The sequence below is a fragment of the Elgaria multicarinata genome, chromosome 2 (genome assembly GCF_023053635.1).
Source record: "Elgaria multicarinata webbii isolate HBS135686 ecotype San Diego chromosome 2, rElgMul1.1.pri, whole genome shotgun sequence".
Classification (NCBI taxonomy): Eukaryota; Metazoa; Chordata; class Lepidosauria; order Squamata; family Anguidae; genus Elgaria; species Elgaria multicarinata.
The window spans coordinates 113,341,312-113,363,664 of NC_086172.1; the positions used below are offsets into that span (position 1 = coordinate 113,341,312).

Sequence of the window (22,353 nt, forward strand, 5' to 3'; positions counted from 1 at the left end):
TTGCTGATTATTGCCAGGCCAGTTATTAGGCTCCGAGCTCCACTCCCGACGAACAATTGGACGAGCCTGGCTTTTAAATGGGGCAATGAAACGCGCGCACACACACACGCCCCCACCCGACAAAAAGGAAAACGCTTTCATTTTCAATAAGCAACGTTAATGATTCCCATATGAGGAAATCCCTCCTCAAACCGCTACGGTTTGGCAGCTCTCTCGATCTGCACGGTTGTCAACGCTAAAGGAGAAGAGGGGGACGGAAGAGGAAGGAGGGCGGGGGACGGAGGCATTGCCTCTTTAAATGACTCAGGAAGTAAAAGAAAAGCAACAGAGAAGGGAGAGAGAGAAAACCACCCCAAACTCTCGGCCTGGTCTCTGCTTCAGAAATGAAACTACTGCTTTTCCTGTAAAGGGGAAGGGGGGGTTATTAAGGAAAAAGGGATGCATTAATTTTGGGGCTTGAGCTCAGCCCACAGCGACTGTCAGCTGGACAAGGAATAGTCAATAAGGTAGAAAGGGGCAGAAGGAGGGGAAAAGTGTGAGGAAAAAGCAGAACTAATGCAGTTTAGGGCAGAGCTTGCAGCTTGGGAAACAGTGGCCTGAAGTGAGACCTGCTTCCCAGCCAAGTGTACTGAGGCCTTTTCTCCCCGCAAGGAGGAAAAACTAGCGCCGAGGAGCAGGGAAACGGGTGTGTGCGCGTGTCCCCAAGTAGGCCTTGTCTGGACCAGGGTAGAAATGGCTTCTGGGGAGGCTGGCGAAGAGCTCCTCCAAGATGGCACCTGCGACGTCTGCGAGCCCGACGAAGCCCAGAGCGCCGCGCAGGTCTGCGAAGACTGTGGCTTCTCCTTTTGCCAGATTCACGCCGACGAGCACAGGCGAAAGTACGGGACCCATCGTATGAGGGGCTTCGTGGCTCCGGAGGGACCGAGGCAGGCGGGGAGCCAGGGGGGCTCCGGGGTAGACCCCGAGGAGGCGGCGGAGGATGGGGAGCGCACGCTGGAGCGCAAGAAGTGCGAAGAGCATGGCGAAGACCTCAGCTTGTACTGCAAGGAGCACGAGAAAATCATCTGTGTGCTGTGCGCCGTGTCCGGCCCTCACCAGCAGCATGAGCTCATCACGCTGAACGACGCCTACGAAGCCTGCCGGGTAAGCAGCACCCTTGAACGTGCGCCAGGCTCGGTCCTTGGGGCATCTTCAGACGGGCGCCTTTGGCTTACCGGGCTAGTTGTGAAGTTTCCTCTCTCCCCACCCATCCCGCTCCGGGCGGATTTCAAGGTGTCCGAAAGCAGTTGTTTCTTGATTAAATACAGACACTCAGCTAGGGCGAGTGTCATGAATGAGTGGGCATTTGAACCTGGGTTTCCCCAGTCCTATACTTCAAGCATTACAGCACACTGGTTTGTACCACAGTTGAAATTAGTTAAATGTCTACTTTACTGTTGGGTTCCCTGCATCTGAAACTTATTTGGTGACTAGTTGTATATGTTATACTAGTTCATTCATTGTTTCTTTCTGCCATATATGAAGGCCGAAGAACCTAAGAGCCCTTCTGGAACAGGCCAAACGTACATTAACCCAACATCCTGTTTCTTACACTAGCCAGCCAGTAGTTTTAGGTTGCCCAAAAACGAAGCATAAAGAACTTGCTTGCTCTTGCTACCCCAGCAACTGGGAAGTATAAGCCACAGCTTATACATTCAGCTCTAAACATGGAGGTTGCATGCAATTATCATGGCCAATAGTTGCTGATAGACTTGTCCTCTTTTTCTAATCCCCTTTTAAAGCCATCTAAGGCAGGCAGGCATGGGCAGAAGGTAAAACTGAATCTATTGGTAGATTGCTGGGTGATTTTAGTTATTTATTATTAATATTTATATGCTGCTTAATATAATGTATCTAAGTGGTTTATATATGCTAATATTGAAATCAGCTTAAAATACACTATCAAAAAATTACAACTACAGTGACAATAAAAACAATTTTTAAAAACAATAAAATGGAGCAACAGCATGGTTGATTGCGATTCATTACAAATCAGAGAAAACCTTCTGAAACAAGTGTATTTTTGGAGGCATTTAAAGCATGCCACATTACTAAATAGGGAGTGTGTTCCAGATGGTGGATGCTGCTACTGAGAAGGTTCGCTTCTGAGATATACCATGGCAACATTCTGTTGGTTGTGGAATAATAATGATAATAATACATTTATTACCCACCTCTCCCTCTGGATTGAGGCGGGGAACAACACTAAATACAATATAATACATACAATTAGTTAAGAGCATATAAAACCAATACAATATTAAAATAACAATCACAGCATCTTAAAATGACGAGGAAGGTTTCCTTTGAAGATCTTAAAGGTTGTCTGAATATATATAGAGGCAGATGGTCTGCCAAGTATCATGGTCCCATGTTGTTTAGTTCAAAAACATAACCTTGAACATGGCTCAGTAGCCAATATTTATTTATTTATTTATTACATTTTTATACTGCCCAATAGCTGAGACTCTCTGGGACATGCACAATGAAAACTATAAAATACAACAAACATTTAAATAAGTGTATTTAAAATGTTAAAAGTTAAAAAAAATGTTTTATCAAATCAAATAAGTTGTAGTCCAGGGAAAGCCTGTGTGAAAAGATTAATTTTCAGGAGGCATTTAAAGGATGCTACATTTTCTGCCTCCTGAACCACACGAGGAAGGGTTTTCCAGAGGGTGGGTGCTGCTACAGAGAAGGCCTGCCGTCCAGGTTCTTCATGGCAACATTCCGTTTGTATCTGAATGACTAGCAAGACCTCCTCTGAAGATCGTAACTGTCATCTGGGTGTATATAAGGGAAGGTGGTCTGCTAGGTATGCTGGTTCCAAGTTGTTTACGGCTTGGTAGGATAACAGCATAACCTTGTATATGGCTAGGTAGCTAACAGGCAGCCAGTGCAGTTCTTTTAGCACAAGTTTTATATGGACATAGATAGGTGTCCTTGTGAGCACCCTAGCTGCTACATTCTGTACATGGGCAACCCCTCATCCAAACCATAACTGTGTCCAGGCAACAGTTCAGAATGTGTATGGTCTCTCTAGATTCAGATGTCACAGAGAAATAGAGCTTGTGTCATTAGCATACTGGTGACACCTTGACCCAAATCTCCGGATAACCGCTCCCAAAAGCTTCATATAGATATTAAATAATATTGGGGACAAGATGGTGCCCTATCCTACTTCGCAGTTCAGCTGCCATGGATCTGAAGTGCAGCCAGTGCAGTTCTTTTAGCACAGGTGTAATGTGAGCATGACTGGGTGCCGCACTACAGCATTCTGCGCTAGCTGCAGCTTCTGAACCAAGCACAAGAGCAGGTCCACATTGAGTGCATTACAGTTATCTAGTTGTGAGGTTACCAGTGCATGGATCCCTATCAAGGAAGGGACATAATTGCCACACCAGTCTAAGCTAGAAATAGCTGCTCAGAACCACTAAGGTCACCTGGGCCTCCTGTGACAGAGCTGGATCTGAGAGAACCCTCAAACTATGCACCTGTTCATTTAGAGGCAGTGCAACCCCACCCAAAACAGGTAACTATCCCTATTCCTGGACCTAGAAACCACCCACCCATAGGGTCTCTGTCTTACCAGGATTTTATTTCAATAATTGGGCCCTCATCCATCCCATGACCACATCCAGGCAGGATACTCTAATCAACAGTATAAAAAGCCATGAAGAGATTGAGAAGCAGTAAGTGTGTTACAGCAAGTGAATAAGGTGAGGTGTCCAGAAAATAGTTTTGTCCAGTTTCTTGGGTACAGCTCAAGGACATTGGCAAGGTACTTGGACAGGTTCGTGCAACCACTTCTATATTGAATCCTTGCCCCTCTTGACTTATAAAACCAGCAGGGAGAGAACAGCTGGCTGGGCCAGGGAGGTGATTAATACCTCCTTGAGAGAGAGAGAGTAGTCTTGGGCCACCTGAAAAAGGTGGTGGTGAGACCAGTCCTGAAGAAATCCTTCTAAGACCTGGAAAATCGTAATAATTTTAGGTGGCAAATGTTCTATTCCTGGGCAAGATCCTTGAGCAGGTGGTTGCCAACCAGCTCCAGACGCTCTTGGATGAGAATGATTATCTAGATCCATTTCATTTGGGCTCGGTTTGGGTCGTCTGGTATGTATGATGACCTGTGTCAGGAGAGAGACAGGGAGTGTAACCTTGGATCTCCTTCATCTCTCAGTGGCTTTCGATACCATTGATAATGGTATCCTTCTGGAATGATTGTCTGAGTTGGGAGTGTGATGTACTTCATTGCAGTGGCTTTGCTCCTACTTAGAGGGTTAGCTCAAGGTGGTACTTGGGGAACATTGCTTGGCCCCATGGATTCTCCTGTATGGGATTCTGCAGGGTCGGTGTTGTACCCCTATGTTATTCAATATCTACATGAAACTGCTGAGTGGGGTCATCTGGAGTTTTGGAGTGTGTTGTTATCAGTGTGCTGATTTGGAGCTCTATTTTTCCTTTTCATCTTCATCAGGTGAGTCTGGGACTATGCTAAGTCGATGCCTGGATGCATGCAACAATGGACTGGATGAGGATTAATAAATTGAAAGCCAATCCAGACAAGACTGAGATGCTGTTAGTGGGTGGAGGGTGCTCAACTTGCTTTGGATGGGGTAGCACTCCCCTGAAGGAGCAGGCTTAGCTTGGGGGTTCTCCTGCAGCAATCTTTATCATTTGAAGCTCAGGTGGCCTCAGTGGCATGGAATGCCTTCTACCAACTTAGGTTGGTGGCCCAGCTATGCCCCTATCTAGACAGAGAGAACCTCTGTCAGTTGCCAATGTTCTGGTAACCTTCAAGTAAGATTACTGCAATGCACTCAGGGTGGGCTGCCTTTGACGATAGTTCAGAAGCTGCATTCCTGCAAAATGTGGTGGCCAGATTGATAACTGGAACAAGAAGGTCCAAACATATAACACCAATTCTGACCCACTTCCCTGGCTGCCTGTATGTTTCTGAGCCCAATTCAAGGTACTGGTTTTACCTATAAAATCTTCCATCATCTATGGCCTTCTGCGGGAAGCTCAGAAGGTGGCAACAAGGGAGAGGTCCTTTTTGGTGGTGGCTCCCCAATTATGGAACAGTCTTCCCAACAAGACCTGCCTGGCGACAACATTGTTATCTTTTCAGCACCAGGTTAAGATCTTCCTCTTCTCTCAGGCATTTGGCAGCATATGATGAGGTTTTTATCAGGTCCTGGATTTTCTTACTGTTTATTGTTTAAAAATTGTTTAGAAATATGTGTCTGTGTGTGTGTGCTGTCTGTTTAAATGTTTGTAGGTAAATCGTTTTTACACTCTGATTAATGTATTTTTAATGGTTTTAATCTTTGTAAACTGTCCAGAGAACTTCACCTATTGGACAGTACAGAAATGTTATAAATGAAATGAAATGAACAGAGTCACACTCCCCCATCCCTCTCCCTAAGTAGGTCATCTATGAGGGTTAACCAAGGCTGATTCTATCCTGATTTGCAATAGATTGACAAGGATTACTGATCCTCAACTGTCTATCAATAGCCACAAATAAAATCTCCCACTCCACAAGAGTGCTTTTTATGTTGTTAAGAAGAGTACTAGAGCGAAAATGAGGAATGTATTTTTGTGCGAATGGATTTGTGAGCTTGGTTATGACTGATCACAAATTCGTAGATGGAGCATGTGTCACCTCATTCCTTACTATTTAGTTTGTTTGCCTGTCTGAGCCTCTATTTTGTACTTGTACTGGATTTTGTGATTCTATAATAAACAAAATAGGTCCTGCAAGCCTGAAGTGACTCCTGATCTTACATAGTAGCCATCACGAAATCCAGTGGCAGTGAGTTCTGTATTGTATGAAGAAGAACTTTATCTGTCCTGAATCTACTGCTATTCAGTTTGATTGGGTGATAGCAAGTCATGTATAATTTAATAAGTTTATATTACACCTTCCCCTTCCCCTTTTGTTGCCTTTAAGCTAAAAAGTCCCACAAGCTTTTAGTCTTTCCTTGTTTGGAAGGTACTCATGATAATTTGGATTGCGCTTTGCGAGTAACCCTACCCGGTGCCTGTTTACACTTCCCTGTGCCTGTTCGCATTCTCCTTCCCTCTTTATTGTTTACTACAACTTATTAGATTGTAAGCCTACGCGGCAGGATCCTGCTATTTATTGTGTTATCTGTACAGCACCATGTACATTGATGGTGCTATATAAATAAATAATAATAATAATAATAATAATAATAATAATCATAAAACTGGACTTAGTTTTTCTCCCAGCCAACGGTAGCTCTCTGCCTGTGATAAACAGGCTGACTGACATGTTACCAGGATCAACTTTCTCTGTCCTGCAACCACTGTAAACCAACATGGGACTTACGAGATTGCATTAGAAGTCTATGAGAAAAACTGTGGGAATATATCATACAGAAAAGCTGTATTTGCATAGGTTATGTCCATTCTCTTAGGATGGTAATTTGCTACTAGTTTTTCTTGGTTGAAACTTATTTATATTAGTCTATTAATACATATCCAGGTTTCCTGAGGCTTGCAGAACGTGTATGCATTAAATCAGTCTCCTAGTGCTAGAAGGGAAGAAAATTCTACTATATTTAATTATGTTGTAAATAGCTTACTCAGCCCTTCCACCTCTTTTTCCAAATAGGGGATGAAATTAATGGAGATTTTGGGATAGAGGGAAACTATAACGACAAAAGTAAAATAACAAATTAGGATGGCAGGTTTGGAAGAGGAGAGCAAATAAAGTTAGAGCATCTAAACTGGTCATTGGCAGTTCAGTATGTTCATAGGTTTCCCACTCAACCAGTTTACTGCCGCAAAATGTAATAAGAGCATATTGATAATACATGTTACTGCAAGGGTATAAACAATGGCTAACATGAATATCTGTAGGAGTCCTAAAATGGCATAGAAACCATCTTAAATGTGTCGTTGTAACTAGGTTTACTAGGGCAGTTGTCCTGTTGATTACTGTGGAACTTACACGCATATATGTTTAAGACTGCAGCATAAACTGATTGCTTATGAAATGATTTGACTAAATATGCAGCGTTGCTCTCCTGAGGCAAATAGAAATTGCTCCAAAAAGACCGGGGAAGGATAGGTTTTGTAATTTAGGAAATAAGTTTCTTATTCTCCTAGGCCACAGTATGCCACAAATGATTAACATGGGTATATGTGCATAGATAGGTTATGTAGTAAAAACGTTTGTGGTTATTAACTTTTCCAGATTCACGGACGAAGCTACGCGTAATCTTCTTGAATGAACATAGACAATCTTTTTTGGTAATTAAGCAATTTTGTCTACTGTCAGGCGCCATATAGGGTATTGAGGAAGATAATAATATAGATTATTAATAAATTGACGTGAACAATCTGACTCTGTAGCGGTAAGGCCTCTACAGGTAAGGAACGCACAAGACACGGGCTTTTCTGAGGCTGCACCCTGGTTATGGAATTCCCTCCCCAAAGAAGTAAGACTAGCTGCTGACGTGGTAGCTGAATAGTGAGATAGTGGGCTGGTTTGTACAATCACTGCAACCCAGTGTGGCTTATTTAAACTATGGTGGGGGTTGTGGTGCGTGAATAGTTGGTTCTTGGCAAGGAGTTGCCATGGTTTGTTGAGTTGTCTGAACCCAGGAAGGTTGTTGTAGGATTATTTGACAGTTGATTAACTCTCAAACTGACCATGTGTTGCTATTTTTACTACACTATGATTGAAATTGGTGACACTGCTGGGCAGGAAGCAAGGGCATACAGGATGTGCTTGGGTCTGATTTACACCTGGCCTATGATTTCTGAATATTTATTAAATACAAATAGCACAATATTGACTGTACAGGAATACATCTATGTGGAAGTTGTATAATGTGTTATGATTAGGGGTGTGATCCGCTTCTCCTCGGATTGGAGAAGCAGAAGCGGATCGGGGTGATCCGCCTCTGCTACAGGCGGAGGAGAAGCGGATCGGGGGGCTGGAGAAGCATGGCGGAGAGAAGCAACCATAAGCGGATCGCTTCTCTTTTCGCGGAGCACTCTGCCTGCCATTTTGGATTTTTTCACCCATAGGATTGCATTGCGGAAAAGATTAGTGGATAACTTTTTTGTTTTTCAAGCTATTTGAAACTCGCTGTGCTTAGAGAGTCGTGGGTGGGGGTCATTTCGAGCCTATTTTCAGCACTTTGCTTTCTGCGGTTTGCTTGCTATAATTTTTTTAAAAATAGGGTAAAAAAAGCAGGAGAGGTACCTTTTTGAAGTGCTGAGAGGCAGATTCAACTCCCAATCATGATCACCTGATGAAGCATCCTCCAATTCCAAAGTTGGAGGGGGGGGATAAGTAAAATGGGATACTTAGTAACTTGGGACACTGGGAAACTTTTCTTTCTTAGTCTCTGAACGGACTTTTCCCAGTGTTTTTTTTTAAACAGTAGCCCCACCAAACGCACAAACACAACCTGAAATCATATACTAAGCAAATAAATAACAGATAGGAAACACAGCACTGCTACCCACCCTAACCTTGGTGAACAACTGAATAGATGTGGTGCAAGGGGATGAGGTCCCCTAGGGCATGTGGACGTGCCCAGTGCACACACTCCTGCCCTTGGAGGGTCATCAGAGCCCTCCAAAGATAAACCAGTGGAGAAGCTATGCCTGTCATGAGTTGAAGTGACAGGTAGCTTCTTAAAGCCTGGTACTTACTTAGGGCCAGTCAAATTGGCATATCCCCCTCCCCCTGGGCACGTCCACTTTCCTCTTACTGGTAAAAGACAGATATAGCCTTTTTTTAAAAAATCTTTTTGTTGTTTATTCAGCAACATTGCTGCTTTTAATTCCACCCCTCCTTTGTTTATTTATTTATTTATTACGTTTTATATCTATAGTATAGCCCAAGCTCTCCTGGCTTTTCCTCTTCACTGAAGTCAGGCAGGCTTTCATTGTGGTTCAACTCCTTATTGTTGTTGTTGTTATTATTATTGCTATTAATATTAATTAGTACTGCTATTATTAAAGTTATTATTTTGTTGTTGTTTAATAATGGCTGTGATCACAATGCAGTCAATCAGCTCTGAAGCAAGGATCACAAAGCTTTACTCTTATCCTCCTAGCCTCCTAGTTATGGGATGCAAAAGAAAAGGCATCTCTCTGTGCTGCTCCCGCCTCACAGGGTTGGTTTGCATTACTTGCTTTGAAACAATCCTTGGCTCACTTCGTTGTGCCCCCAGAAATGTCTGCTCCATGCCTGCCTTCCCGCCTCAGCCTGGGTGCTGTTGTTTTGGGGTATCTGCTGGGACTGACTTCCCCATAGATCTATGGCATATCTCTGCCTGCCTCTCTGCCCGCCTGGTGCCTGGGAGCTGTACTACATGATGGGCTTTGTGGTTCAACCCCACAAGCCTCTGGCATGCTTGCTCCCACTGCTGCCTGTCCTCCTCTGTGCCCGCCTCGCAGGGATCGTTTGTGTGTGTCTTGCTTTGACTCAGGGGATAAGTCCTTCCTGCACCCACTTAGACTTTTTGAAGTTCCAAATCAATTTTTCAAGTGTGGAAGAAGATTCATATTTATGTTTATCTACTCCCCAATTCATGGCATGTTGGGATTTCCTTTGAAATGGCCATGAATAAAGCCCATTGAGCTGTCTGCAGCTTTAAAAATCCCTGTGATACTGGGTTGTCTGATTTTCAAAAATTCCCCAATAATCAGGGGAGGCTTGCATTTGCTTGAGGCTTGACATGCATGTGTATACATGGATCAGGTGTCATGATGCCTAATTTGAGGTTTTGAACGTGAAAATTGACAGAGTTCTAGCATGGGACTTGAATTGGGGTGAGTTAAAAGGGAAAAAACCTGCCAAAAATCAGGGGATGATGAGATTTGCTTGAAACTTTCTATGAATGTGGATCTAGATGGCATCTGTGAGGGTGCCTGCTTCAAAGTTTTTATCTGTAAAAATGTCAGAGTAAATCCCATTTCTGAAAATGGGATGTCAAATTTTCAAAAATCCCCCCAAAATCAGGGGATGCTTGGATTTGCTTGAGGCTTGGCATACATGTGTATACATGGATAAGCTATCATGGTGACGAGTTTGAGGTTTCTAACGTTAACAGAAAAAAAGTTGTAGGCGTTTTTGGATTTCAATGCAAGTCTATGGGAGGAAAAGCGGAGCTCCGCAGCGAAGCGGAGCTGACCATAAGCAGAGTGGAGCGGACCCAATCCGGAAGTTGCGAATCTGGAAGAGAAGTGGATTGGGGGGGTCCGTGCACACCCCTAGTTATGATGCCAAGTGTTCTTAGCCTGCTATCCATCTTTGGATTTGTCTGCATTTCCTTATGTGGAGGCAGGAAACATACAGGAAAGGAGAGGTCAGCATTGCCATAGGCTGCTTTTGCAGTGCTTCCCCTGCAAACCAAGGCACAGCTGATAAGTCTAATTTTAGGCCTTCTTTCAAGCATGGACAGTTTGCTTTGGGACTATTCCTAGAAAACATAGCTGTGTGCATAACTGTAGGAGGTGTTTTAGCGATGGTATTAGATTTTTCTAGTTGCCGAAATAGACTGGGGTGGCGGTTCACAAGCTTGTAACTTCCCACAAGAAACTGTCCTTTCTTGTTTGTGTGTGTTTTATAGAACTTGGTCTGTGTTGAGGTATGCGCATGTGTCTGTGTTTCTATTAACTTCTGGCAGCTTTTTACAGTTTTTTTTCTTTTTTTTCTTTTTTTTTACTGCTGCCTATTTCAGTTGACCTCTTGAAGAGAGTTGTGTATGGAAAAAGTGGGATTTTTGAGATATATTGATAGAATTGATACTCACATACCAGACAGAACTAGAAAACAAGTTTTGGGACGTTTTGCCAGCTTGGTGTATCAAGCTCTCATCTCATCATCCTTTTAAAGTTTCGCAACTTTGGCATTTATTTATTTTATTTATTTATTTTATTTATTTATTTATTACATTTTTATACCGCCCAATAGCTGAAGCTCTCTGGGCGGTTCACAAAAATTAAAACCACAGTAAAACACCCAACAGGTTAAAACACAATTACGAAATACAGTATAAAAAGCGCAGCCAGGATAAAACCACACAGCAAAGTTGATATAAGATTAAAATACAGAGTTAAAACAGTAAAATTTAAATTTAAGTTAAAATTAAGTGTTAAAATACTGAGTGAATAAAAAGGTCTTCAGCTGGCGACGAAAGCAGTACAGTGTAGGCGCCAGGCGGACCTCTCTGGGGAGCTCGTTCCACAACCGGGGTGCCACAGCGGAGAAAGCCCTCCTCCTAGTAGCCACCTGCCTCACTTCCTTTGGCAGGGGCTCACGGAGAAGGGCCCCTGTAGATGATCTTAAGGTCCAGGTAGGTACATATGGGAGGAGGCGTTCCTTCAGATAACCTGGCCCCAAACCGTTTAGGGGTTTAAATGTCAATACCAGCACTTTGAATTGGGCCCGGACCTGGACTGGCAGCCAGTGAAGCTGGAAAAGGACTGGCGTGATGTGATCTCGCCAGCCAGTCCCTGTTAATAACCTTGCTGCCCTATTTTGTACCAGCTGAAGCTTCCGGACCGTTTTCAAAGGCAGCCCCACGTATAACGCATTGCAGTAATCCAAGCGAGAGGTTATCAGAGCATGGATAACTGTAGCTAGGCTCACATCAGTCCGCTGGTCTCTGTCCACCACTCTGCCGCTAAGATCATCTTCTTGGCCCGCCGCTCTGACCATGTCACTCCACTTCTGAAATCTCTTCATTGGCTTCCAATTCACTTCAGAATCCAATATAAACTTCTCCTACTGACCTTCAAAGCTCTTCACTGCCTAGCTCCTGCCTATCTCTCCTCTCTCATCTCACACTATCGCCCCGCTCGGGCTCTCCGCTCCTCCGATGCCATGCTTCTCGCCTGCCCAAGGACCTCCACTTCCCTTACTCGGCTTCGTCCTTTTTCTTCTGCTGCCCCTTACGCCTGGAACGCTCTTCCAGAACACTTGAGAACTACAAACTCAATCACTGCTTTTAAGACTCAGCTCAAAACTTTTCTTTTCCCTATAGCCTTCAAATATTGAGTTTGTTCTGACTCTACACTGTTGGTTTTGCCCTACCCTGTGCCTGTTTACACTTCCCTGTGCCTGTTTGCATTCTCCTTCCCTCTTTATTGTTTACTACAACTTATTAGATTGTAAGCCTATGCGGCAGGGTCTTGCTATTTACTGTGTTATCTGTACAGCACCATGTACATTGATGGTGCTATATAAATAAATAATAATAATAATAAGGGCGTAGTTGGTATATCAACCTAAGCTGATAAAAGGTGCTCTTTGCCACTGAGTTCACCTGTGCCTCAAGTGACAGTTCTGGATCCAAGAGCACCCCCAAACTACGGACCCGATCCTTTAGGGAGAGTGCAACCCCGTCCAGGACAGGGCAAACATCACCTCGCCGGACAGATGAACCACCCGCTAACAGTACCTCCGTCTTGTCTGGATTGAGTCTCCTTTTCCCTATTCCAATATAAAGACACTAGCTGTACCCGGAGTAACATACGCTGTTGTAGCATATCTTAAAGTTTATTAATTAAATATCATTGCATTTTATTTATTTAGTCATTCGCAGCAGGCGAGCGGCCTCCCACCCAGCCACCAAGGGCCCCGGCTGTGCCTCACTCATGCTCCGGACCGTGGTGCTGCCCCCTTCATGGGGGGGAGCGAAGAGGCAGAAAGGGGGTAGGATGTTACACGTTGTTACTGTTGCTTAGCAACCTGTATCAGCTGAAGCCATTCTAGAATTCCTGAAGGCAAAGTGGGCATGGCAAAATGGTAACATCCCTAAGCGTTTTATATATATATATATATGAGCTGGGAAAAGTAACATTTGAACCATTCCTCAGGATATTTTGGGGCTCATAAGAATGTCTCCGTAGTTGATAATGTGTGATGGGTAATAACACTGAACATTTCTTTTTCTGTCTGTCTGCCAACGTCTGAGGCACACTTGGTGGGAATTTGAGACAGGACCTTCTCGGTGGCTGCACCCAGATTCTAGAGCTACCTTGAACTTCATTTGGTGGAAAGGCAAGATAAAAATTTAATAAATAAAACTGCAGTCCTGTACCTGCTTACCTGAGAGTAAGCCCCATTGTCCACCTGTGTTGCCATGCTATCCTTGTTGACAAGATGGTGAAATGTGGGCTGGACGATACTACAGCTGATGAAAGAGGGGATTGGACCAGATGTCCTCCAAGTGGAAATATATATGTAAATACATATATAAGGCATGGGGAAGAGAATATTCCTGTAAGAAATAACAGGAAGAAATGTTTTAGCTCAGTTCTCTGCGCTGTGCTGATGTCTCATGCTGATGTTTCATAAAATGTGATTTTCTATTTACAGTCTGAACTTAGACAGATCATTCCACCACCTCATTTCCACATCTTTCTACTGCCTCCGAAGGGTCTTGTCATACAACATTTAGAAGATATGTACTACCTTGCACAAGTCTGCAAATGCATCCAGAGCATCTTGCCTGAACACCATATGCAACTAGTCAAGACGCTCAAAACTGTAATGATCACAAATCTGGCTGGGAGCCAGTTGTGCATTTTATTTAGTCAGGACCTTCTCATATTTGCAAACACAAGGAAAAGGTGCTGACATATAACTCTGCCCGACCTAGATATGTCTGCTGTGTGCTTATATGGACAGTTACTTTCAGGTGACATTGGCAAAAGGAAATATCTGCCCGCACCCCAGCTCAGTTAAATCTTGGATTGCCTCCTTTATTATGTAAACAAATTCAGAGTTAATAAAGTTAAAGGTTGAAAAGTGTGTGTGTGTGTGTGTGTGTGTGTGTGTGAGAGAGAGAGACTTTCCCAACCTGATGCCCTCCAGAGTGAGTACAATACCTATCATTCCAAGCTAGCATGGCCAATGGAGCAAGTGTAGTCTGGGTGTAAAATTTTCTTGAAGCAGCTTTTCTTCCAGTAAAATTTCATGTTCTTATTTCAGTGCATTTGTAATTTATGAATTATGTAGCATTGAAGTTATTTTTCCCTACTTATCCTTCTCCCCTGCTGTAGAAGGGGGAAGTATTCATTGTGCTTCACAGACATCTCAGTGATTCTTACAACAACCCTGTAAGATAGTTCAATATTCTTATTTGGTCTAAGACAGACTGATAAAATAGTGAATTGTGTAAAGCTAAGTAGCACTTTTGGAAGTAGGTTTTAATCAAGGGCTTTCCAGCTCATGCCCTAGACCACCTCTCATTTAATCCTTCCAATTGAGTTCAGTTTGTAGTTCAGAGCCAGGAATTATGTAACATGACTTATTTTTATTTTTAAAATATCTAAGGATAATATTGAATAAGGCGCAGCTGCTAACTTAAATTACATTGTGCTAGTATTTGTGCTAGGGATTCAGCTTGTGTTGGATGGGGTTACACTCCCCATGAAGACACAGGTCCGCAGCTTGGGTGTACTTCTGGATTCAGCCCTGAGCCTGGATGCCCAGGTTTCAGCAGTGGCCAGGAGTGCATTTGCACAGTTAAAGGTGTCGGACCTGGCCACGGTGACACATGCCTTAGTTACATCCCGATTGGATTACTGTAACGCGCTCTACGTGGGGCTGCCTTTGAAGAGTGTTCGGAAACTCCAGCTAGTTCAAAGAGCTGCAGCCAGATTGTTGACAGGGGCTGGTTACAGGGAGCATACAACTCCCCTGTTAAAACAGCTCCACTGGCTTCCAGTCTGTTTCCGGGCACAATTCAAAGTGCTGGTTATGACCTATAAAGCTCTATATAGTTCGGGTCCAGGTTATTTGAAAGAATGTATTCTCCCTTATGAGCCTGCCTGTGCTTTGAGATCTTCTGGATAAGCCCTTCTTTCAGTCCCACCATCTTCACAGGCGTGCTTGGTGGGAACATGGGAGAGGGCCTTCTCGGTGGCTGCTCTAGTGCTCTGGAACTCTCTTCCCGGGGAAGCTAGGCTGGCTCCTTCCTTGATGGGCTTTCGGAAGCAGGCTAAAACATTTTTGTTCCAGCAGGCCTTTGGAGAATAATCTGGCCCTCCATCTATGTTAATGTCTTATCATTTTGTTGTGTATTTTAAACGTTTATGGTTTTGTTCCCCCCCTCCCAATGTATGTTTTAAACTTTGTAAGACTGCCTTGAGGCCCAGCATTGGGCAAATGGCAGGATACAAATAAATATAATAATAATAATAATTAATAATTCTAGTGAAACACCAATAGCATTAGCTGGTGTGCCAATTTTTCCAGGAATTGGCATTGTGCTAGGGTAGTTTACGCTAGTGCAGCGTACTTTATGTAACAGTTGCACCCCATTGGATACTGCTCTTAATGTAGAAGTTTGCATAACCAAATATTTAGACTTGTGTTTTCCCACATTTTGAACCTCTTAAACTTTTATTGGCTATGACACACAGGTCAGCAATACATAGGAGACCATTTAAATATGACCTGGTAATCACAGCCCTGCAGGGCAATGGAAACAGCTAGTTTTTCAAAACCTGCAGGTACAAACCTGAGAATGTATATGTAGGAGTAATTCGACTATTGGGCAGAATAGAAATGCGGTAAATAAATAAATCCCTGAATTATTGTTGAAAAATGCTGAAGAGGTTTATGCAAATTTGATTTACCTATGGAAAGTGGAGTGAACAGAGCTGACACATTCATTGGGCTTGAAACTGTCAAGTGTTTATTAATTGGAAACAGCCCAGCCCTGTGTATATGTGTGTTTGTATGAATGTATAAGTAGTTGATCACTGACCTTGTGACCATTCAACCTTGATGAAATGGATGTTGTGTAGTAGCTTGATTGGGATGTGAACAGAGTTCAGAAGTGATGGCTGTCTCAGCAGCAATATAGGAATTTGCAGAAGTGTATTATACTATGCCAGTTCACATGATCAAGCAGCCCACTATGGTTTACTTAAGCTATGGTGGACATTACATGCAGGCAACCAGTTTAAATATTCAAGCCACAACTGTGGCTTGTTGTGTTGTCCGAATCCAGCAAAGGTGCATTGTTGACATGGTTAACAAACTACCCAGAACTCATGGGCTGTTCTAGGGTTGTAAGTGGCTTGTTTAACCATGCCAACAACTCATCTTCACCAGGTTTGAATGACACGACAAGCCATGACCGCAAGATCACCGTAGCCCTGGTCACCATGTCTAGTACAGAATATCATATGCTATGGATGAATTGCAATCAATGAAAAATGTATTATCAAAACTAGAAGTTACAGCAAAGAAGGCAGGTAGAAAAAGACAAAATGCTTCATCAAGCGTGGCTACCTCAGATACTTGTTTTGCTGTTGCGGCTTCCCCATCCTCTTAAGTGTAAGTTGCAGTTTAAACTTGGAGAGGGACTAGTTCAAGCAAAAGAAACAAATATTCCAGGGATTCCACAAGTGCCTAGTGTTTTGCGTCTTCCTTGAAGTGTGAACTCTTGATTACTTCCTTAATTAGTTCTTTCCGTCTGCTCCATCTTACAAATGGAACCACAAAAGTGCAGGATTAAATTATCGGGCAGCCAATACCAATTACTGAAAATAAATGAAACATGGAGCCAGGTCACCATTGCACGACATATTCTCAGCAAGGCCATTATTCTGAAGGGTTCTGAGTCACCCCTTGCAAACCGCTGAATTCTTTACTTTAGTGAGAGGTGAAGAATGCTGAGCATCTAGCAGGATTCAAGCCTGCTTGAAGCTGATCCATGTGACAAAGGCAATGAATGACTTGGCCTGTGCAATTGCATTTAATTTTCATTCCAGTAGTTCCCCCAGTGCTCTTGGCAGATACATCTTTTCTTCTTCGTTGAGCCTGCTGCTTGCTTAACCTCAGTCCCAGAAGAATGAGCGAATGTATTCAGGGGCTCATAGCAACTTAGCTAATAGAAAGTGCTGAAAGATTACTGCTCCTCCTCCCTCCGGTTTTCTTGTGGAAATCTTGTTGTATTTGCTTGGGTGACCTTTGCCCTCTTTGTCTTTCAGAACAGAGAACGTGTGGACCTGAAGGGGGCCATGCTGGAGATGGTGGAAAGGTTGAAGTTCAAGTGTGCAGACCCCAAAGTAAGTTAATAAAATAAACATGTCTACTGTCTTTTTGCCTTTCCATTCTCCTTGAGAAAAATCTTGCTAACGACTACCGGAACATTACATTAAGACCTAATTAGGTCTGTCAGTCAAAAAAAAAAAAGCAAGCTTCATATGTGCCTAGAGATAAGTAGTCTCTTTTCTCTCAGTTCCCTCCTCCTTTTATTTTATGGCTTGAAATAACACAATCAGTAACTGTTTTTCCTGAACAGCACGCTAATGTGGTTTTAACAATTTCATTATTATTTATTTATCCCTAACTTTAATCCAAACATGCATTTGGAAAACCCTCTTCTTCACATTTTACTATATATTAGTGTGGTGGTAGTGTTGTAATGAACCTTAATCAGAGTGCAATCCAGTAATGAGACCTAGCCCACTGGTTAAAAACTATTATCGGTTTTTTATAAAACCAATAATCTAGTGTTTATGGCTGAGTGAGGCTTTTAGCCCACATCTCCAATTCCAACACTCTACCTGTTGTTCTCCTTTTCTGTGGGGACCTACCTACTTTGTAGCTAAGGGATGAAGAACAGGCCTTAGGTGAGGATCTGAATTGCTCCCCATTGGGACCTCCATGGGCCAGATGGGGGGCTCAAGCTGACTTTGGCAGTGCCTAGTGGGTGCTTTTTTAGTCGGCCAGGAACTAGCTTCATCCCCTCAGTGCCTTCCACCATTGAGGATGATGCAAGGTGGGCAGAAAGTCATTTGGGCAGGGGAGTGGCACCTTATGTAAACAGAATCCTGTCTGATCTCATATCAGCGAGGACTAGGGGATTCCTCTCCCAGCTTCATCCCCATGCCCCCAGCACCCTTGACACCAGGGAGAGAGTGGTCGGAGCCTGCAGAGGGAGTTCAAGCTTATGTAGTCTTCATAGGGAACTGTGGGCCATATTAGGCATGTAGGCCAAAGGTTCCCCACCTCTTAGAGGGATTTGAGAGTGGTTGTGGCACACCAAACTGTAACCTACGTACTATGGTACCAAAGATTTACACTCATCTTTCTTGCACTTTGGTCCATATGGACATAATTGGGTACCCTCGGGACAACATTTTTATATATTTGCATGTAGCATGCATATTTGCATTTCATTTTGCCCACCCAACATGCCTCTAAGAGAACCATCAATCCATGCAGGAATATAATGTTCAGATAGCATCTTTGCACAAAAAATCCAGCGCATGTATACTCAAATGATGTGGTTGGTTTGTGAATTTTATCTGGGAAACGTATAGCGCATGCGCTAGATTTTGCATGTGCAGGCTCCGTTATAGAACATTACACCCTGAGTGGATGTTGTCAGAGGTGGGCAGGTGTGTAGGGAGGTAAAGTGCACTCTCACGCCCACCACACACGGGAGTGATCAGGACCATGTTTATTTATTTATTTATTTATTACATTTATATACCGCCCCACAGCCGAAGCTCTCTGGGCGGTTTACAATCAAGCCATCCAAATAAAAACACATTTTTGAGATTTATGAATACTATGAGTTCTCTGGTTTTTAGACAAGTGCTGGCAACATCTTGTGGTTGTGCTCTGAAAAACAAATATTTTACCAGAGATAATGAGAATGTGGCGTTATGATACGCTCTGACCATGTTACTCCACTTCTGAAATCTCTTCATTGGCTTCCAATTCACTTCAGAATCCAATATAAACTTCTCCTGTTGACCTACAAAGCTTTTCACTGTCTAGCTCCTTTCTATCTTTCCTCTCTCATCTCACACTATTGCCCCGCTCGTGCTCTTCGCTCCTCTGATGCCATGTTTCTCACCTGCCCAAGGGTCTCTACTTCCCTTGCTCGGCTTCGTCCATTTTCTTCGGCTGCCCCTTACGCCTGGAACGCTCTTCCAGAACATTTGAGAACTACAAGTTCAATCGCAGCTTTTAAAGCTCAGCTAAAAACTTTTCTTTTTCCTAAAGCTTTTAAAACTTGATTTTGCTCTGACTTTTATACTCCCTGTTTGGTGCTTTCTCTTCCCCTCCTTATTGTTTTATTATGATTTTATTAGAATGTAAGCCTATGCGGCAGGGTCTTGCTATTTGTTTTACTCTGTACAGCACCATGTACATTGATGGTGCTATATAAATAAATAATAATAATAATAATTTTGTTTTGCCTTACCTTGGACAAAAAACAGTTCACTGAAAGCAAGGAACCATCACCAGACCAACCTATAATGCCTAGATGGATACATAAGGCAGGTAGAATTAATAGAATTTCGTGGACTAGCATGTGTGTTTTCATATATGTGCAAGGCTGAATTATATAAATAAAATTAATGCTACAAATTCTATTTAGTTAATGGAGCTTGTTATCTGTTAAGGTTATAGACCACCAGGTTCTGATTTCTTTTAGATAATATTAAAGTCCCTCAAATTTGTTAAAAGTTCCTCAGATTTATTAAAGTTCCTCAACTTTAATTTAATTTAGCTTAAAATCAAGTCATTCAGGAGTGTAGATTTTGCATGGCCTGCTCACATTTCCCAGAGGCAAATAAGGAACAGGATAGCAATACCAATCTGTCTTCCATGTATGGACCAAAGTACAAGAAAGATGAGGTGTATATTGAAAAGACAGGCTAATTTAAACCCCACATTTTATTATTGTGGGTAGAATTATAATTCCCAATATACTTCTGTCACACATTTATCAATGCTTCTTTATAAACCAGTGATATAATGGTTTATACTTTTTCTTGCAAGCCCACTTGCATTCCTTGGCAAAGTGCTGTAGTTTTTCTTGAACAGTTTCCCTCTGCAAGTTTTCCCACTTTGCCACTCACCTAGCTTTCTGGACTGTTGGTGAATATGCTAAATAATATGAAGCCCTGTGCAAACTTTTGGGCTGCCATTCATCTTACAATGTATCAAAGGAAAAAATTGTGGATAGCTGTTAGACTCTATCTGGCTCATAGCCTTGACAGTAGGCTATAAGAATAAGAATTGCACATAATGCAGGGTGTTTTTTTTATATAATATTTGTTAATCAAAAACATAGTCCTTGCTAAGGGCAGAGATGTCTATAATTGCACCCTTCCTGAAAAGCTTCTTCTTCCAGTGTCTTTCATTTCCACCCTGTCTGATTCAAGGGAAAGGGGATCTTTACTTGAGCCCTAGATTTTAGGGAGCAACCAGACAAGACATGGGAGATTTATTTTCAGGATTTCTTGCAGTTAAAAGAAGCTGGGAGCGTTGGTGCCGTGGCTCTAAGGAAGGTTAAAGGATTTAAACTTCATTCTTCCCATGTTGATTTCACGTTCTTATCCCTCCCCCCTCACCAATGGTTAATGCCCTGCAGGGAAAAATATGCAGGTACCCCTATAATATTGGGGGGGGGCATCATATATTGGAGGAAATTATGCATGCATAGGAGGGAGGAGGGAGGATGGTGGGGGAAATGGTTTAACCTGCCCTTCCCAAGAGGTAAATCCTGGATGTGATTTACTGCTCCCGCTGTGGCAGCTGCTTTTAGCTTAACAAAAAATCCTGAGTTCTTTTTTCCTAGATGCCTTGCCTCACATCTGGTTGAACTGTCATTGAGATGGTAAACGTATGTCTGGACAGGATCAGCATTGCTTCCTGGCAGGAAATAATACTCAGAAGCATTATTTCCAGTTAAGGAGCAGCCTGCAAGGCTATGTCTATATCTATTATTTATTATTATTTATTTATGTATTTATCTGTTTATTAAGTGTTGCTTCTCACTACAAAAAGCAGTCTTGGGAAGTCCCGTTGTGTAAGCAGATGTTCGCTTATATGACGTTCATATGCCTTTAAGCTAGTATCTACTGATTTGAGTTTTTAAACTTCTGCTATATGCCCTTGAAAAGGAGGGGTTTTTGTTGTTGTTTTGCTGGACTGCCAAAATGGGTGCTGTGCTGATGTTTGGCTTCTGTAGTCTGCATTCTCCCAGTGTTATGAAGTGAGTTGTTTGCATGCTAGGTAAAGTCAGCTTGGGAAATACTGTCACCTGGGTCAAGAAAATCATAATTGTCTCCACAATGTCTTTTCAATAAGGGTTTGTCTAACTGTTGGAGATGTAACACACCTAATGCTTTTTTAATTCATACGTTTTGGCAATGCCCAATAGTTGCCCCCTTTTGGGAGGAGGTTATATTAAGGATAAACTTTGTACTGAAACAATCTTTAATGATGGAATGATGTGCATGTCCTCCTAAACTACCTATCAGCTTCCTGGAAGGTAACACATGATCAGTGCAAATGGATTTTCAGAGCACTTATGACAGCTAAAAGACTTATATTATCACGTTGGAAGGAGAAATGCTCACCTCCCATAATGCAATAGATTTAAGACCTAACAGCGCTACCAACATTTGAATGGGTGTTGGTGTCACTTGTGAATGGATAAACACATGGCTATATGGTCTGCTTTTTTTGAAACCTATGCATAACTCTCCCCCCCAAAAAAACTTTTTTTTAATGAATAGTATACCTGATGAAAAACAATATTTCTAGATATGTAACTTTTTTTCTTTTTCACAATATATTTTTTGTTCTGTTAATAGTCACAATAAAAGGGGGGGAGAATTAAAAAAAAATGGTAATTGTGTAATACAGTGGATTGGTTTGCATGATCAGAATACATTACTGTGGTTGTTTCACCCTCCAACAAGGCATGCTGCCTCACTGAGGCAGTGATTATGGAAATTGCGCCACACATGTGCCACGATTTAAATAAGGCACCAAGGCTTACAGAAGCCACAATCCATGATTGTGACGTGGTTCGCATGATCAAAATAAGACACAGTGTTTTATTTAAGCCACTGTGGCTCATTTTGATTGTGTAAACCAGTTCATAAACATGGTCATAAACATGGATTGTTTATGGGGCACACTCTTTACCTATGTTGAGCATCTCTTCAGAATTAAATAATACATGTAATGGTTTTGGGCCTGCCAACTGATTAAAAGTTCTTTGATTCATCAGTAAAAAGCAAGGCAGTAAATCTGTGACTAATACTTTGCTTAATGGATTCATTATAATAAAGCAAGTGACATTTGAGGAATATTGACAAACAAGGTAGAACAATTGTTTTGGTGGGATAAAACCCCTCTTAAGTGTATTGGCTTCTAAAACATCTATCCTTAAGCTTTTTGTTAAAAAGAAAGCTAAACTAAACATATTACAAGTGTGTATTTCACAGGCAGGGAAATCATTCCATCCATCCATCAAT

The 22,353-nt window shown here is 42.4% G+C and overlaps 1 protein-coding gene across 2 annotated transcripts in view; it reads left to right on the forward strand.

The window, feature by feature from the left end:
• Positions 1-316: 316 nt before the first annotated feature.
• The window catches only part of TRIM44 (tripartite motif containing 44), a 105,967-nt gene continuing 83,930 nt past the window's right edge, over positions 317-22,353 (forward strand). Inside the window, exons 1-2 of one of the 2 annotated variants that reach the window (XM_063118817.1) lie at positions 317-1,143; positions 17,050-17,127. In XM_063118817.1, the coding sequence (XP_062974887.1) occupies positions 733-1,143; positions 17,050-17,127 (489 nt within the window). In that variant the 5' untranslated portion in view covers positions 317-732. The remainder of the gene's footprint in view (positions 1,144-17,049; positions 17,128-22,353) is intronic. The other variant, XM_063118816.1, reaches the window with a different exon arrangement.